We start from the raw sequence: 18,738 nt of genomic DNA, 5'->3' as shown, positions 1-18,738 counted from the left end.
GCATCATGTCTTGTATCATCAAGTTTTTGAGTTTGGCAAAAAGCCGGAACAGATGGATTTGAATCAGCTCAATTATTTCCAAGTGGTTCAGTTGAAGCTCTCAGGGACCCTTTTTTATTTCCTGCAAATCGGTAACCTTCTGCTTGGGCAATAATAATAGTTGCAGAAACATGATGCTGCTCAAGGTAATAACATATGACGGTGGAGGAATAGAAGAGAGGAAGAAGAGAACGAGGAAGAGGAAGGGGAAAAGAAGAAAGCCAAACATAGGAGGTGATGGATGAAGAGGAGGAAGGAGGAAGGAGGAAAATGAAGGCAAGAAGGCGATGGATGAAGAGGGAAAATGTTGAAGGTGAAGAGAAAGGAAGCAGAGGAATTGTAGCTAAAGTCAGTGATCAATAACGGGCAATAAATGACAATATCGACTTGTGGAGTGCGTGTACGAGGAAGAGGGCTTCTGAGTGAGCCATAAACCAGTGAAATTGTTTTTTATTAGTTCGATCGAATCCAAAACGTAGACAATCTGCGTATCGGTTCACATGCAGATATTTACATATAATTCAATTCATTACCGATTTGGGATATTGTTTTGCTTTTGTGGACTAATTATATACTATCCCGTGGTTACATTTCTTTAGCATCCCGATTCTTAGATTACAAAAATTTATATTAAAATCATCATCGAAAGTGAAACATCTAAGTCTATTTATTCTAATATCGTCGGTTTTATCAATGAAAACAATGAGTAAAAAATTAATTTCAATGTTCCAGTTGGTGGTCGTGACGGACGACATTGGTGGTGGTAGATGGCGGCGTCGATGGTGGCCACGGTAGCCTATTGTAAATGAGCTGCATTTGCGTTGACACCGAACGTAATTGTCGAGCGACGCTTTCGTTGTTCTGTATCTACGTCGGTGCTAATGTAGAAGCAAATGCAGAGCGACGAAACGATCACTCACTACGTTGATGTCGATGCAATTGTTGAGTGATGAAAGAATCGCTCATTGCATCAGCATCGACGTAGTTGCTAAGCGACGAAAGGGCCGCTTGACATCTACATTGGCATCGATACAAATGTAGAGCGATGCGCAACTGTGTTGACGTGGACATAGTGAGTGGCTAATTTGTTGCTCGACAACTACGTCGACACTGACATAATGAGTGGCCCATTCATTACTCTACATCTACATTGGAGTCGATGAAGTTGTTAAGCGATGAAAATGTCACTCGACATCTGCATCGATGACCCTTTTGTTGTTCCAATAGCTGCATTGACACCGACGCGTGAGCGACCCTTTTGTCGCTTGACAACTGTATCGACCTTGATGCGATGAGTGATCCTTTTATCGCTCTTCATCTGCATCGACATTGATGCAAATGTCGAGTGACCCTTTTGCCACTTGACAATTACCTCAATGCTGACAAGTGGCCCCCATCTCTTGTCATCACTCTCCTCATCCATAATAATCACTCGGGGCTCCCAACGATGCTACCATTCGACACCACTGACATTGTCTGCCACCACCAATGGGAACAATTGAAATTATCTTTTTGTCTATTATTTTTATGTTTCCATTGATAAAACCGACGTTAGGATAAACAGACCTGAATGTTTTTTTTATAATTATATATATTTCAATATAAATTTTTTAAATCTCTAAAGGGTAATATGTAATTTATAATTGATTCCAAATAGTTGAGACATCATGATTATTATTGTAAGGAGATGTTGACATATTTGTCTCGTTACATTTTCATTTCGAAATCAAGAACGACTCCATCGAACGTTATCTATAATTTCTGAAATATTAAAGAATAAGAATTAACATAGTTTGAAATGGTTCAAACTTGTATACCGAGAAGGGTAAAAATAAATATTATAACAAGAAAATTTGATATCCACAAGGTTGGTTTGAATCATTAATTGAAATGGTCTCGTTCATATTTTTCATGCAAAATTGCTAATTTATATCATTGATTTTGTGTTGATTTATGAATGTTATACATGATATTTCCAAATTATAGACATTTTTCTGGGCCTTTTGAGCATCCCGAATCATGTTTGGAGCTGAACATGATTTCACAGCCCCTAACTCAAAAATCTCTAACTACAAAGTAGATGAGAATTGGGCATAGACCTCACCAAATTGTTTGAAACAGGGTTCTGTCATGTTCAACATGCACTCCAGGCTTACAATATGAAATAAACCATAAAACTGGGATAATAGCAGATGAAAAAATTCACAATATTTCACTATAATGAAAAGTCATCTTTAACAATGAAACAGATGCCTTTTTCGTATAAGAATCAAAGTGGGCTAATAGTCATGCAAACAATCAATGTGACATTCAAAGACACATTTGAATGCTTAAGAAGCAATTGTGTTTACATTCTCCTTCTTATCCCCCTCCACCCATCTACAGTGTAAAGTGACTCGAAATGCTCTAACATAAATCTATATAAAGGATACTAAAAGAGTCCGTATCACTTCTTCTAGGGCATGGGACCTTGAATCGAAACCTGTCGCATGATGATTACCCAAATCACTAAACACATGATGTAGGCTGCACTAATCACAACAACAATTTGACATGATGGATGCTGGTTCATCAACTGCACGCTGCAAATGATTGTACAATGATTCTTAGAGCGACGAGCCAAATCGCTGAATCATAGCAGGTCATCTCATCAAAATTTACACTGGTCCGAATACAGCTTGTCCTCTGAAATGAGCTCCGCGACCAAGCTTTTTAACCTCGTCGCCGATGGACCTGGCTTAACGACGTTGATGTCACCCCAGCTTAAACAGGCATCACCTTTCGACTTGTTCTTCTTGTTTCCAGGTCGGCTCGAGCACCACTGTCCAAAACCAACTCCACTTTGCACACGCTTTAGTATCCTCTTATCCACCTTCTTCAGCACTGGATCATCTTCCACAAACTTCCTAGCGAAAGCTGCTCTGCTCTTTATCATGGCCTTGAAGTGTGTTTGGTTAAGAAAGAGAGGCTCCAATCCTGGTGGGTTGTCCCAAACTATGTATCTCAGATCATTATTGACCGTTGTGTTTTGGAACTCGGGAGAGTTGCAGATCACAGTTTGAAAGTAGGATTCCATTGAGTAGGCTACATTCGCAAAGTACATGAGTAATTTCCGAGGGAGGTTATCGGGACCCTGAATGCAATGCTCCACAAAAGCTCTGCTAAGAATCACCCATGGAGAACCTGTTTCGTGTAAAAGAAAGGATAAGCCATTACCATCTCGACGGTAAAACACTTGATGACCTTAAGGTGGTTGGGCCAACACTTAGAATGTAAATAAAAATTGGGAGATAATTTGATCGTCATGCTAGACTTCAGTCCCAAATGTATGGACACTTATAATGACAACATGCTTAAGATTCAAAAAAGAAATCAAACGGAGAAAAGGATATAGGACTGGTGAACAAAGCGAAAAGAACCAAATGTAAATACCTGTGAATATCTTAAAAGCATCTGGTGTTTTACGTGTTCCTGACGAAATAAGCAATTGGGAATTCTTGTCCATGTAAAGACTGGGGTCTACGACAATTTTGTCAAACCTAGCATACCTACATCAAAAAAGTTCATCACAAATTAAAGAGCTACTTAAGAACACAAATAAATACAAAAATAGTCTTAGATATTGGAGCTAGCCTCACTCTTTCCAACCAAGATCACTGGTGTGATCAATGAAGTTCAGATTCCGGGGCAAAGAAGCGAAAACATGAAGAAGATCTGCCATTGCAATGAAGAAAATAAGGAGAACGAAAGATACAAGACAGAGATATCTGGTTGATGAGTAAATAGCATAAACATGGAGTTTCAATGCTACAGACACGGGTTACATATTCTCTACGATAGAATATTTCTGACTCCAACATAAATTCAAACCAGAAAGCATATATATTAAGTTTTTTCTGGCAGAAGTCTGAGAAGATCTATCATGTCTGATAAATTTGGCATTACATATCTTGACATTGTAACCATAATTCAAGAAAGCTCTGTCTCTGACAATGAGCCTATAAGGCCTTCTCTGTCAATTCTGTTTCTAACCAATAAAATAAAAATAGTCTTCCCACAAAAGATACTTCAAAGACACATAAATGATGTTTTCTAGAAAGGTGTAAAGGTGTCAAACTCAGAACGTCAAAATTCAGGGATTGGTAGCAGGTTAGATTTGCTTCACTTGAAAGAAAAGTTGCTGAAAGGGGAAAAAGAAGGAACCAATTAATTTACAAAGAGTAATAGCAAAACTGGATTCACTTGCAAAAGAGTTGTGATGTGTAATGACTTAGGATGTTGCCCACGCAAACTCACTTATTCATGTTCTTAGATTGATCCTAATCTTCCGCATTAAGCCTTGGAGTTCTCATCAGATTTAGGGTTTAATCATGTAGGCCTGTTCTCACCCTGAATTACAAGTCATAATCAGCTTGTTTTAAGATCCACCACTGCAATGTCCACTACTCGAACATTAAATAAGGATGAGAGCATTCGTACCTGCAGTGATGAAGATAAGGTTGCTCATACATATCTTTTCTTCCTTTTTTATTTGAGATTGTTTGGACAACATATGATAGGCAGGTGAGTTGCTAGAATCTTAATCGAAGACAAATTCATATTCCACTAGTCTTCTCTTCTGAAGCTCAAACAACAACCACAATTAGAACAACTGCTCATGTTGCTGTACCTTAATAAAGCAAAGGCCATCATCACCACATGGAAAAAGCTCGGATATGGGCAACAACTGCACGAGATCATTGTATCTTATACAGTCATGCAAGAATGCTAATAGGCACAAAGGCTCCAAGCAACAGGACACTATAATCAGATATCAAATCTTAGTAGCAATTGTTGCTGCTATTAATGCTAGAGAAAGGACATAAATTTTCTTCATGATAAAAATCCTTACTCGCAAAGGCAACCCCTCATACTCATTAGTTTCATATGTTCTTTTAGAGATCATGCAGAAGTAAACCAGGAGGCATCTGAGGAATGTCTCTGATTGTTAATTTCAAGCTAATATATGGTTTAAGAACTACTCCATTGCAGTAAGCAAATGAAATGCTACATAAATCAATAGAAGTAAAAATAACAACCTACACAGAAAAAGATCAGCTGTTAGCATAAAGCAAAAATGCAAACTCTCACCGTCTTGGGTAACAAGTGGATAATCCGAAGCACTTAAGGTAATGAACCAGTCCCAATCAGCATTAAGCCTGAGCAGAACTGCAGCCCCATGAAGTGTTGCAGCAAGTACTGATGGACCTGTTCGATCGACTGCATAACTTTGGCCGATGACATTGACATTTCTGAAAGCTCTGAAGAGCCTTTCGGATTGAACCGAGCGTGCCAGGTTGCTCCTCTCAACAGCTGAGGAACCTGCATCTAGGTGGAGAAGATATCGGTTCCTCGGGTGATACACTGCCTTCAACAGCCTCAGCATCTTCTGACCTTCGCTGCCGGTGCCCGATATCCAATATGCAAAAACCGGGGGATCAGCAGGCCCCTTCAACAAAGGTCCAACAACTAGTCCAAGTTTCTGGTCAGCAGCAATCCATGCTCCTCCTTGCAGAAAAGAATGGGTAAGAACTCCTAAGATCGATGCAGCAACAACCAACACCACGATGACGATCCTCGGGGAAAACTTGAGGAGCCTCATCTGACAACTCGAGTTCACTATCCAATTATTACCACCAATTTTGTGCATCAGACGCCTCCAAGTGTTCACAAAAGATTCTATCATCCTCCACGAATGCAAGTTCCAACCAAATGGAAAGAATCAGACGACATCTCCGAACTAGTATGATCCAAAGACGGAAGCACAGAAGTTCCCCTCTCTTTGCAACATGAGTCGGGCGAGCAACTTCCTAATTAGCGCTTGGATCATCGGAAATAGCCGCAAGATCAATCTTTTCCAGGAAGTTACCGCCGACTCCAACAAATTGATGATTATCCAAGACTTCGATTTTTCTAACGAAAAAAGATTTACCACAACAAGAAGAGATATAGACCGATCTAAATCGGCCAATAAGAAGACTGGGGCGAGGAGAAAATTCCAACAGAGAAAAAAGACCGCAAGACGCAACCTTTGATCGGAGTCAACGCTCGTACTCAGGAAATGGGCATACCTGGGTAAGAAAGGCGGAGTTTTGTTCAAAGACGCAAGCGGGGGCACCGGTGGGGGAATCGTGCGCACCTCGCGGACAGCCGTGATCCCTCGGCGCGCTCACCGCGGATTTAGCGAGCGGAACGGCGAGATATTTCCCGAGAAAACCGTCCTATTCGGGGACGATGGCCAAGAAATCGGATCCAAAGCGGATCAAAACGCGTCGGACGGGGGTTGGGAAGGGACGCTAGTATTAGAAACGATCGAAGACGAAGAAGCACCGAAGCAGGGTCAAGGTGTGAGCTTTGCGATCTGGAACAGCAAAGAGGACACAGGACCGTGAGGGGCCAAGGAATTCGACGTGGTTCCGCTCCAGTCCTCCTCCCTGCCTTTCGTTCACGGACAATGGGAGAGAACAGGGGTCCACAGCACTGTACGGAGCGCAGAGACAGAGACAGAGAGAGAGGAGAGAGGAGAGAGGTAGGTGTCATCATTCCTCGCCGGGGTGGTTGTTCTGCGATCCCTCCCACCTTGTTAATAACGGCTGATATAAACAATGTCGGATTCATCAACTTCACGTACTAATAATACCATTACGTATAACAGGATCGTCTCTTCGTCCGAGCGAACTCTTCCACTCAGGAATTGCCGGTGACAGCCAACCGTCGGCAAATAAATTCTCCACCTCCGTAGCAGAACTAAGCAGTAGATAATCGTCACTCCACCATGATCGGGCACAAAATCAACGCAAGTTCATGGACACAGGTCGCATCTTTTTCGATAGTTTCGATTCAGACTTGTTCATCTGAAAATATTCCGACATACTCGATGCTCGGATTAATACTGTCGAATCATACCAACAGGCGATCAACTTCAAGCACACATACTGCTCTGCGGCAAACCACTGCCGACTGAATCGGTGTAGTTTATGAAACCGTGAGGTTTGGAGACATCAGTGTAGCTTAAGCTTCCTACTCATGGAGATTACGTCTCATCTTAGTGAACCGTTCGCTTCTCTTGAACAAACGACAAAAGACGGCGTTTCAATTTTGTCAGAAGTGTCGTTTCTTAAAGAAGACAAAGGAGACGAAGACAGAGGATACACATCATGCGACGGGACCTGTTTCCCTCCTGGGAAGCTCATGTTTCTCGGTCTTCTTCGTGGAATCAAATGACTGGTCGATGCATCATCAACTTTTGACTGAAGGATGCAAAACAACAAATGGTCCGAGACACGCAATCTTGGAATATTGCATCGTTTGGCTGGTGGATGGATCAATCAGTCCAACCTCATGTTCCATAGAAAAAAATTGTAGTCTACTAGGAAAAGGACTTGGTGGCTTATAATAAATAAAAGAAAGGCGCTCGTTCCCAACTCCTTTGTGGCCGGCGGTGGCGTGCGTTGACCAGTGGACTGCGAGATAGTCTCGCTGAGGTTATACCTGCGTGATTATTGGATCATTAATCCAAACATTAAGAAATTAAAAGGCTGCAGTTTCCTCTTTGACTTTGGGCCCGTCTGGAGTTCTTTATCATTCTTTAAGGATGGAATTTCTAAAGTTGACATGATCATCGAGTTCAAACATGCATGATTTAGCCAAAAATAACATATATTATTTGTGATTTGAGTTCTTACACCATAAAATTGGGAAAAAGAAACTAAATTCTAAACATTAATAAGATTATTTCATTACCCGATCTGATAAGCTGACTTGCTCATTTAACGTGGATGGATATCTCAAATCAATCTTCATTTCAACGGTGGATAATACATCAGGAGTTGGATGCGAATGATGCGGGCGTAATGTTCGATGCTTTGCCGACGATAACATGTGAGTCTAAGCGGTGTATCCACGTGTAGCAAAACGAGGGTTTGGTAGTTGACGAGAGGGGTGGTGGAAGCAGTGGCACCCATGGAAGGCCCCAAGCGCCCCCTCGACCTATCCTCCGCCGCCGCCGCTGCTGCTGCCGGCGAGCCCAACCCCGCCTCCCCCTCCCCTTCCTCCTCCTCATCCTCCTCTGCTTCCGCGTCCAAGCGCCGCCACCCCCCCTCCGCCAGGGTCCCCTTCCGGTCCCCTCCCCCGCTGAAGCCTTCCTCCGTCCAGATCGTATTCCGTATCCTTTGCCCCGGTGACAAGTCCGGCGGCGTCGTTGGCAAGGGTGGCGCCTTCCTACGCCGGTGCCGGGAGGAGACCGGTGCCAGGATCCGCGTCGAGGACCCCGTCCCTGGCTCGGACGAACGCGTGGTCGTTGTTGTCGCCGAGGCCCAGCCGAAGAGGTGGGCGGAGGCCGGCGGAGGAGAGGCGGAGGCGGATGCCTCGCCGGCTCAGCGCGCGTTGATTAGGGTTTTTGAGCGGATACTTAGGGTGGACGAGGACGGGCTTGGGGAGGGAATTGATGGAGGAGGAGGCACCAAGGAGAAGGGAATGCATGGGTTGGTACTTTGCCGGCTGCTGGCGCAGGGCAACCAAGTAGGTTCCGTTCTAGGGAAAGGTGGGAAAGTTGTCGAGAAGATCAGACAGGGGAGTGGAGCTCAAGTTAGGGTTTTTGGGAAGGATCAGGTGCCAACATGTGCCTCTGCTGGTGATGAGCTGATCCATGTGAGTAGCTGTTGGTTTTTTTTTTTTTTATTGTGCTTGGTTATCATGTTTTCTTACACTCAAACGCCAAGTGAATAGTCTTGCATGTTGGCATGCATTAGAAGACTCTATTTTTCCTCCACTGTAATCATCGAGCATTGATGAAGCTTACTGTGCAATAACTGACAGGTGCATTTTTTAGGTAATACATTATGTAGAAACCCCTGAATTACTTGGCCTATGAAAATCTTATTGCGGTTCCATATTAGTAATTATGTCTCTGTCTGTGTTAGATCTCTTACTTGTTGATGGGCAGTTCTTAACATTCGATTTTAGTGTTCACAGGTCCTACTTTAAGAGGAGAAAGTAACAAGAGATAGAGAACTAGAGTTGTATGTTAGGTAATATTCTTCTACCCTGTCGTTTGTGATCTCATATAAGATAAGATTCTTCACCGTGAGACCAATCTATCTATATCTATGCAGTTTATCATCTATTCATATCAAGTGATTCAATGAATTGGCTATGTTCTTTTAAAATGTTATATCTAAATGCCCACTTCCAATAGTGTAGGAAAAATCAGTGTTCATATCCAATAGAAGGATGACATTATTATCATTCATTTGCTTTTGTTCTTTTGCAGTTTTGGATTCTGCAGCATGCCAGATCCCAAACTTAAGAAGTTGTTCATTCTGTAATCATATTAATGATTATTACTGTATGTTTCTGCCTACTGCCATTTTTGTCTCTGTTGCCAAAAAAGAGTCAGGGTTTCTGAAAGCCTGAAACCATGTGCCGTAAATGCAAAATACTAAATGAAAAGCTTCAGTCCATGAAAGAAGCACCGCATCTTATGGTTGGGAAAACATGTTCGTGAAATGAGTAGAAGGTTTCTTAGAGTGCTTATATTCATTTTTTTTTGTAGCTAAAATAAAAATATGACTGAAGAAACTATGTAGAAATGAGATGCCTCTTCTTCTAGAAGAGGTTCTCTATTTGAATCTTGAAGAAGGGTTTTTCTCCATTATATTTTGAGATTTGATTTTACGGGATAAAAAAATGATTTATTATATGTTCAAATGGATGCGACTAGTCATGATGCATGTGAAGCAAATACACAAATGGATAGTGAGGGGAAAGTGAACATGTAATTAATATTTGGAAAACCAACCCTGTCGATTTTTTTGAGGGTGGGTTTTGGGACAATTTCTTTACGACTTGGATGACCAGAGTCGATCTAATGCACTGGTTTTGCACACTAAGGCTTTCCTTTATTCCTATGCAGATTTAATGCTTTATGTGATGCAAACATTGTTAGACAGGAAGACATCCTTAGTTTCATCTTCCTCAAGGGGTAATGAACTGATTGCAATGAGCATCTGGTACACCCATTGTCATAGGCAGTTAGCTGTGTGATTTTAGGGAGGAACATTTTATTCATTTTCTATTCCTAAGAAACAAAGTAAAATTATAATTTATCCTCTCTGACGTGCCCTAGTTATTTCTTTTATTCAATATGCCTGCCCTTTTGCATTCCCTTTCGTCCCTCGAGTATATGCCGTGCTTGTATAAGGTCTTCTGGAGGTTAATCCGTTATTAGTTTCATAATAAAAGAGGTTTGCATGAGGATTTGCATGCTTTCTTTGGATCACTTGCATAACTAGAAGTGTGTGTGTGACTGTGTGTGCATGCGCAGATGCATGTGCATTACTGATAGCTTTCTTCAAACTTCAAAGTACTTGAAACTTTACATAATCTTCCTACTGTTCCTTGTGCTTTATCAGTGACATTTCTTGATGGGCTTTGTTTCGTTTATTGATTTTCAATGAAGTTGCATCTTGAAGCTTTTTCTTATATTCTGTTATATATATATACATATATATATGTAATATATATACATATATATATATATATATACATATATATATATATATATACATATATATATATACACACACATATATATATATATATATACATATATATACATACATATACATATTTATACATATACATATATATATGTATGTATATATATATATATATATAGTCATGTGTACATAACACATGCGTGTTTTGGTTTTAGAACTGTGGAAGCATATTGTTTTATACATAGGAAAGTAACTAGGGTAATGGGTCATGTAACATTGCTGCTTCAATGGATTTTACAAGATTTACTCTAAATGGGTGCTTAGAGAAATCCTTGATGAATGAACACTGATAGGATAAAGGATGATTTTAGATCTGAAAAGATCTTTATTAACGACAGAACATTTTAGTTGTGGTCATTTGATATTTCATCATGGATGTCATAGTTCATCATACCACAAGATCTTTTCCACTTCTGAAATTAAATTGCATAGCCATAGGCAAGGGAAAAAGATAAGTAACCTATAACCAAGGAGAAGATTACATCTTCTTCTGAACACCTTGTAGGAGTAGGATCTTTTTGTTAACATGATTAGCAAAGAAGCCATCCGAAACTGATTGCGTATACACAATTGACGGTTCTAATTGATTGAGTAGTCTTGTAATCATCAATTGACAATTCCAAATACATCCTATGCTGGATGGTGATTTCCGAGTAGATTTTAATTAGTGTAAACTAAAGCTTCTGCTTGTTGGCCTGTTTAATCCAACCATTGATCTGCAAGATTCTTATTGCTGATATGATGAAATATGAAATGCTGCATTTCATGAGAACCAAATGGTTTAGACTTTAGACTTTTGACTCTTCTATCATATGAACAGTCTACTCTAATATCTTCGTAGTTCAGGGCAGACAGATATGGACTATTGTATAGTCATTTTTCCACATCTTAACATGATCTATTACAAACTTTAAAAGAATGGCTTAGTGCACTAAAAACCCCACCAATGCGGACTATAGGAGGATCAATGATGGACCTTGGACGGGCTATTTCCACGACTAAAACCTTGGTCACTCAGGTAGCAAAGGAGCAACTTTAATTGTTTAACTTTTACAGCAAATTCTTATAATAAGAAATGTCAATTAGAGGGCACTATTCATCCTAGTAGTCCACAAATGCAGACTATGGGGAGGATCAATGATGTAGCCTTATAGGTAAGAGCCTTGGTCACCAGGTAAGAAAATGTGGAACCTTACAATTGTGAACTTTGCTTGTTTAACTTTTGCAATTTTTAAACCAAATTCTTATCATATCAAATGCCAATTAGAGGGCTGAGAGACATTAATTGAAGACTACCATTAAATGTAAATGATGCATAACAAGGACCAGCTCAATTTACATTGTGTGAATTCATATATGACCAGATTTGTGCAGAGTAGATATCTGCTATCAGACATTTTCTATGTTGGGTGTAGACTAGATAGAATTGAAGCACATACAATGAGAAAGAAACCTTGCAGGTACTTGATTCCGTCCTCTTAAGCATAAATAATTAGTCAAAGTGCAGAAAAGAAATCCTTTTGCTACATTTTTACATTTTGTCAAAATGTCATTTTAAGGTGTTCATTTACCGCTCAGCAGTTGGCCATATTTTTTGTTATTGTCATATGCTTTCTCTGGGTTGATAAAAGTTCATGTGCTATTTTCTTTCGAGGATAGGACAAGCAAGTCACTTATTAGCTTTTAGTGTATCTTGCTCTGATGTCCCTTGTTTTAATTAAGTTTAGTAGATGCAACTGGGATTTCAAGATATCTGAGTGGGAGTTTATCTTTCTGATAATGAAGCAGCAAACATTCTAGCTCTATTTAGCTCATTAAAGTCTCCCAAGAAAGCACTTCTTTGCAAGCATTACCAGAACATCCAGTGGTCTCAGAGTAAATTATTTAAAGCTTAATACATTTAATTGAACCTTCATTAATGATGGATGATAAGCAAGATCGTTAGCAAAATATATGCGGGTGATTATCATAGGGCCATATCAACTCTTCATTTTGCCATTTGATTATGTCATATATGTATTTCACATTGAGTTTAATGCTAAAGACTACATATTTGATTTGACTCATTTGAACACCTGTACATATTGCATAATTTTACATGCAAGAACTTTATTAGGACCTTTCTGATGTGAACGTCATGCCCTTAATATTAGTCTTAGTTTGGAGAAAGAAAGATTGTGTCAGGAAATTATTAGCCAGCATAAACTTTGATAGATCTATCCTCCCTGTAACACCCAGTTTTTTTAAACAAAAAATGGCTATGTCAGGATATGGCATACTAGAAGCGAGGCATAATGTTGACTTAATTAATCTGGACTAGTGTGTATAAAGAAGTGGCTTGAGAATACAGCCTAAGATTAATGATATGAAATACAGGATTTCTTCAGGAAGTTATCTGGATGTCAATCCGAATTAGTTATTTTTTAATTGTGAATCTTGATTCCCACAGAATTCTTTTGCTTCCAATGAGCTTATAAACTACAAAACATATTTAGGATGAAATTCTTTGGTTGATTCTGATATATTATTTTGTTTAATGACAATGGATTAAGAACCCTCCTTAAGTTGGAAATACGAATACAAATTTCAGAAATTGAGGATTTTGATATCAATAAGACCAATATAGAATGTAGAATGCAGCTTTGGTAACATTGAATTGAGAATGAAAGCATAGCTGAAGTAGGTGATAAGATGTATACAATCTTTCTGGACCTTTTTGATGTTATTAACAAAAAGAAATTACATTTTCTTATAGCCTTATTCCTAATAAGTAGGTCCCATGGGTGGAAGCCTAACAAAATAGCTTCCGTTTTGAACTTTTTTATTCTGCTTCTTTACATGTACTTACACCTATTAGTTCTTACTGTCAGATAAGTGGGAGTTTCTCTTCTGTAAAGAAAGCTCTTCTATCTGTGTCGAGTTGTTTACAAGACTACCAGAGGACAGAACCGACTAGTTCTGCCAGAACTGTTCCCCTTGTACCTATGGACCCTTATGCTCATTGGAACTACTTGCCCAGCCCTCATGTATCAGAGTATCATTTTAGAGGTCATGCACCAAATCCAGGAGCAGAAATCAGTCCATCCAGCCAGAGGAAGGTTGAGGTTGTATTTAGAATGCTATGCTCAAATGACAAAGTTTGGAGCATTATTGGGAAAGGCGGTATTGTTATTCGGACAATGCAAAATGAAACTGGTGCTTCAATTAAGATTGCAGACCCTGTGTCAGATTCAGATGAAAGGGTTATTACAATATCTGCACATGAGGTTTGTGAAAGAAAATCATCAAATTATCGGTATAATACTTTATTAATTTGGAATATTGTTGGTATGTATGTGTAATTTGATGTCTTGATTCATTGTAGTTGCCATAGTGCAGATTTCAGAATTATGTCGATCTCCTGCGCAAGATGCTGTACTTCGTGTTCATTCTAGACTTTCAGAGATGCTTGACAAAGGCTCTGCTGTGGCTGCAAGACTGCTTGTTCCTTCACACCAAATTGGATGTTTATTAGGTAAAGGTGGTGCAGTAATTGCTGAAATGAGACGAGCTACTGGGGCTAGTATCCGGATCTTTTTGAAGGAACAAGTTCCCAGATGTGCTCAACCAAATGATGAAGTTGTTCAGGTAGCCTCATCTTCTTCCATACTTGTGTATTTTTTCCTTTGTTAGCTGTAATTCATATTTTTGACCCATTATACCTATTGCAAATGGAGATCTTTGATTCCTCCATTGTTCACATGCATGTTGTCTTGTGGTTGGCAAGTGACACTTGATTGCTGTTTGCAACTAACGGCCTTTAAATGAATTTGTGAGTGAATTTTTTAGAAATTTTCAACTTATGACTAACCTTGGCCTTTTTTATGACACCTCAGTTGATAATCAGTGAATACTGTGTGTTACATAAAATGATAGTTTATCATCTTTAAAATTCCCATGATGCTCTTTATCAGTGAAATATGATCCCATAATTGAATTATCTTCACTAAGTCTTCCACACTTTATTGGTCAAGTGTGTGATGGTTTAAGTTGCTGTGTCTTCTAACATTTTTATACTCGATCATATTTAAGTGTCAAAAGTTTGTGCGCTAGTTTGTCATGCAATTATTTTCTGAGACTATGCTTCTGTAATTTGTCATGCCTACTACACATTCTCATAATATTGTTCCTATTTTACTGTTGATAGTGAACCTGTTCTTTAATTATGACAAGAACAAAGCTTTTCTCATGTTCTGCATGCATGTTTCTTACTCATAAACATTCAGAGAATATGCCCTGACTCTGGTATTTCAATTGTATATAAGATCTTTAAGCTAATCAGACCCACATTTGTAACAATTTGGAAAGAAAAGCTGAGGTCTGTCTTCTGTTCATCTATATATAAAGTGGTACCGTTGAGCACAAATTTGTATGAGCACAAATTTGTATGCTAGGTGAATCCATTCTGAATCTATTCTGCTTTATTTAGACAATTGGGAGTCACATTTGACCAAATAGACATAACTTATATAAGCTGATTTTATTGTAATGTCAATTCTGATACCGACTAGTTCGAATGGTACCAACTAATTTGACTGATTTATTGAAATTGCTGTCAGACTAAGACTTGAATCCTTGTGCTTCATAATTTAATTTTTGTCTTCCATTGTTAGTTTAGTTTTGCTTCATTTACTATAGTTTCAAGAATCTTATGTTCTGTTTAGACAAAATTGAAAATACTACATTGCAACAAATTGTTAAAATTTGAGGCTTGTGTGGAAATGAAAAGTCTAGGTTGTTTGTGGAAACGAAAGGAATGGATCAGTAGTAAGTCGACATTGGCTGCAACAACTAAATTATTTGATGCTTATTGGCAGGTAACAGGTACGTTTCAGTCTGTTCAGGATGCATTGCTTCTAATTACTAGCAGGATTCGGGATATTATCTTCCCGTTCAAAACTTATTCAAGTGCGGGAATAGGCCAGTCGGCTCATGCAACATATGAAATGCCTTTTGTTTTGCCTACAGCCAGACATGAACTGACCCCTTCCGGAGCTAACCCCCCAGTAAGTATTTCTGATAGTGCAGATCATGCTGTTGGTTTTCACAACACTCTAGATAGGCAACATCCTGTCTCACAAAGTGTAGATCAACTTGGGGTTGATCGAGGTTCTTATGGCAATGAGACAACAAGACCTTGCCCCCCTGCCACTGATTGTGCTGCCCCTACATTGACTCCTGAGGTAAGGCTATTTGGCTTGTGTGAAATGTACACAGGGATAGCATTGAATCTATCTTAGTCTTCAAAATAGAGACAATAATCATGTTACGTGACCCTTAACAATTTAGTGCATCTGCTACCAAACAGAGCTAATGTGATATTATTAGGTCGAAGTGTAGTGTAAATGTTGACTATAGAAAGCATGACAACCAGACCTTGTTAAACATGGTTATATTTTATTATAAGCAAAGATCCACTCCATCCAATTAAATTTATATTTTTTGACCTGTTTTAACGCACCATCTGCTGTATACGTACCATACAATTCTGATTTGGTTATAGAAAATTGCTGCCAAAAAAAGAGCAATTCAATGTTAAAGTTTTTTAAGGGAAAAGTAGAACATGCCGTTAAATATGATATAATGCTGTCAATAATGATCTAATATTTAAAACTGCTAAGTTTTAAATTGTCATTCAACTTATAGGAGAATTGTTTATATTATAACAATCAACTTGCTTTGGCAGTTCTCAGAGAACCACAAGATTTGATGAGATAAGTAATTATTACCTCATTTTTCTTCGTTTGTAATACTTTCTTGACATATTGCTACATATTTATAAACACGTCGTTAAGGTCTATGGACTATTGTAATCAAGGGTGATGAATTAAACTGACAACCTGTGCTTTAGTTTTAGGAGGTGAGAGAATTAATCAGATGGAGAATTTTGTAGAAATGGTCATCAGGATGTAGACGGCATCAGTTAGTTGCTTTTAAATATTTAACAGAGTCACGATTTCATTCATTATCATGTAGTATGACTTTTGGTTTTACATTCAGATTTTTGGAAATATGAACATGCAACTAACTGTGAAAGCATGCATGTAGAGAAAATAACTTCACAAAATACAGAGATATTGGCATATAATCAATTCAGTTGACAGTGTCAACTGAATGTCTGCAGCCATATGTCCATTAAGTGTTCTAAAAGAAATGGATCTTGAAAATTCTTATTCAAGTTTTAAGAAACTCAGGCTGTGATACACTATTTTCTATAGGTAGTGAATAGTGGAAATACCAGAAGAAATCAGGATGCTGGAACAAGCTTAGATTTTGAAAGTGGGCTGATTGGAAGGTATTGTCAAGTTCTTGACTCTGGCACTCTCGTTAGACATGATTATATTTGATATTTGGATGTCGATGTGCAGTGGCAGCCAGGCAAATGTAGTAAGAAGCAAAACTGTTGAAGTTGTAGTTCCTCAGCAATATCTTGGATTTGTTTATGGTGATAATGGCAGTAACCTTGCTGACTTAAGAGAGGTATATCATAAGGTCACCTTTCTTTTTGCATTTTAGCAATAATTGTGCAAATAAAATCATGATCACTTGTTTCTTCTGTCAATCTTCCATCTATATCATCATATCAAACAGACCTATTTGTTCCTTCAAATTTGTTATCGTGGTTTCATTTTAATCAAGAAGTCGTTACAGTAAGAAAGACACCTCCAAGAGCTTCTTGGAAGTTACATTCAATAATATATACTACGAAGGAGCACAATCTACTCAGAAAAGAAGAAGAGGAGCACAATTTATTCACAATCTCTATAGTTGTATAAATTGTGTTCCACCTGAATAGGGATATTATATACTTTGTAGACCTTTAGACACAATCAAGCTCCCCTTTGTGTTCCCATGAAAAAGTTCGATGTCCATCAGTTTTTTGAGTTTAGGAAACTGCAGGGTGTTGAAGCTTACCCCAGTTCCATTATTGACATTTGTTTTGTTACTTCAGATATCAGGGGCAAAGGTTGCAGTCCGTGATCCAAATCCTGGGGCCACCGAAGGAGCGGTCACCATATCTGGGACCATCGAGCAGACCCGAACTGCGCAAAGTCTTCTCCATGCTTTTATCTTATGTGGGCTAGAGCACAACTGAGGTTTTTGTGGTTGGTGACTTTCTCAGTCTTGAATATTAGGAGGTTTTTGCTGTGAATCTATGCTTGCCCCATTTTGCTGGCTCAAGAGGTGTGGTATGTGGCTGTTGCTTTTTAATAGGCATCTGCTAATTTGCAGGATCCGCTTTTTGCGACTGGAAAGGTTTGCATGAAGTTGTTTATATATTTATGGATATATATTCTTTCATCAATCTCTTTGTATATGAATGTTTATATGAATTTAAGTTTCGTGATGATTGATGTAGGTGTTTATTATGATTCAATCAAATTATATGCTAGTGAAAAGACCACAAGCATCACAAAACTATTAGGTTTTTGCATCGCAAAAATAAGTGTATAGGAAGGAGAATGTTGGAATTCTTCCACGCTGTTCTAACCGAAGTGTTCATATTTTGCGAATATGAAAAGTACATTTGCAGATAGGAAAGGTAGTTCCTGGTTGTTATTTATGATGATTGTTTTCTGTTCTTATGTTAGGCTGAAATGTAATATAATATAACAATTGGTGACTAATGGTACAGATATTTTTCTTTTATAAAAATGTTTTCAGCTATTGTGTCCATAAATGTATGCTTGAAAGAACATTTATGCCCCAATGAGTGTCAATCTCGGTCATCTGCCGAGATCATGTCATTATAGATGGATCATTCAATCTCGCCATTTGATTCACTTTCTCTAGCCAGTAATTTAATCTGTCTTTGCAAAATATACTGTTCTTTTTTATTTGGGGGGGTATTTATAGTGTTTTATCGATATACTAGAAACACTATAAATATTATAAATCTTTTGTTCTAATACAAGTGATTTTATTATATCATGTCTCTTTCCTTGTCATTGTTCATAAATTATTATAATATTTATATTTTTAAGCTTATAGTTAGTTTGGTTAAGGTTAAGAGTTTATTTAGATATTTTCAAGTAGGTTTTACAATGTATTTTTTGTGATG

At 38.5% G+C, this 18,738-nt stretch overlaps 2 protein-coding genes across 3 annotated transcripts; one reads left to right on the top strand and one right to left on the bottom strand.

The window, feature by feature from the left end:
* Window positions 1-2,322: 2,322 nt before the first annotated feature.
* Window positions 2,323-6,605, bottom strand: LOC135594720 (beta-glucuronosyltransferase GlcAT14A-like). 2 transcript variants are annotated; one of them, XM_065085189.1, is made up of 5 exons: window positions 6,150-6,605; window positions 5,170-5,991; window positions 3,678-3,753; window positions 3,472-3,587; window positions 2,323-3,222 (listed from the first exon to the last, which is right to left on the bottom strand). In XM_065085189.1, the coding sequence occupies exons 2-5, from the start codon at window positions 5,762-5,764 to the stop codon at window positions 2,690-2,692; spliced, it is 1,320 nt and encodes a 439-aa protein (XP_064941261.1). In that variant the 5' UTR covers window positions 5,765-5,991; window positions 6,150-6,605; the 3' UTR covers window positions 2,323-2,689. The 2 variants fall into 2 exon arrangements, with proteins under 2 accessions (XP_064941261.1, XP_064941262.1); XM_065085190.1 differs by having other exon boundaries at window positions 5,170-6,605.
* A 1,363-nt stretch (window positions 6,606-7,968) lies between these two features.
* On the top strand, window positions 7,969-17,982 carry LOC103970009 (KH domain-containing protein HEN4). The gene is made up of 7 exons (XM_009383634.3): window positions 7,969-8,727; window positions 13,508-13,903; window positions 14,016-14,264; window positions 15,494-15,859; window positions 16,895-16,971; window positions 17,045-17,156; window positions 17,629-17,982. Exons 1-7 carry the CDS (start codon window positions 8,041-8,043, stop codon window positions 17,770-17,772), a joined length of 2,031 nt encoding a protein of 676 aa, XP_009381909.2. The 5' UTR covers window positions 7,969-8,040; the 3' UTR covers window positions 17,773-17,982.
* Window positions 17,983-18,738: the final 756 nt, after the last annotated feature.

This window comes from Musa acuminata, chromosome BXJ1-10 (assembly GCF_036884655.1).
Source record: "Musa acuminata AAA Group cultivar baxijiao chromosome BXJ1-10, Cavendish_Baxijiao_AAA, whole genome shotgun sequence".
Classification (NCBI taxonomy): domain Eukaryota; kingdom Viridiplantae; phylum Streptophyta; class Magnoliopsida; order Zingiberales; family Musaceae; genus Musa; species Musa acuminata.
Note: the sequence above shows the minus strand (reverse complement) of the source record. Positions and strands in the feature narration are given on the sequence as shown.

What these genes read in the sequence shown, in the direction of transcription:
- LOC135594720 (XM_065085190.1), bottom strand. Translation starts at nt 5,764, where the DNA reads ATGATAGAATCTTTTGTGAACACTTGGAGGCGTCTGATGCACAAAATT. An exon ending in TCCACTTGTTACCCAAGACG is followed by an intron (nt 3,754 to 5,169) that starts GTGAGAGTTTGC and finishes TTGCAATGGCAG; the next exon opens with ATCTTCTTCATGTTTTCGCT. An exon ending in AGTGATCTTGGTTGGAAAGA is followed by an intron (nt 3,588 to 3,677) that starts GTGAGGCTAGCT and finishes TTTTTGATGTAG; the next exon opens with GTATGCTAGGTTTGACAAAA.
- LOC103970009 (XM_009383634.3), top strand. Translation starts at nt 8,041, where the DNA reads ATGGAAGGCCCCAAGCGCCCCCTCGACCTATCCTCCGCCGCCGCCGCT. An exon ending in CCCCTACATTGACTCCTGAG is followed by an intron (nt 15,860 to 16,894) that starts GTAAGGCTATTT and finishes TATTTTCTATAG; the next exon opens with GTAGTGAATAGTGGAAATAC. An exon ending in GAAAGTGGGCTGATTGGAAG is followed by an intron (nt 16,972 to 17,044) that starts GTATTGTCAAGT and finishes GTCGATGTGCAG; the next exon opens with TGGCAGCCAGGCAAATGTAG.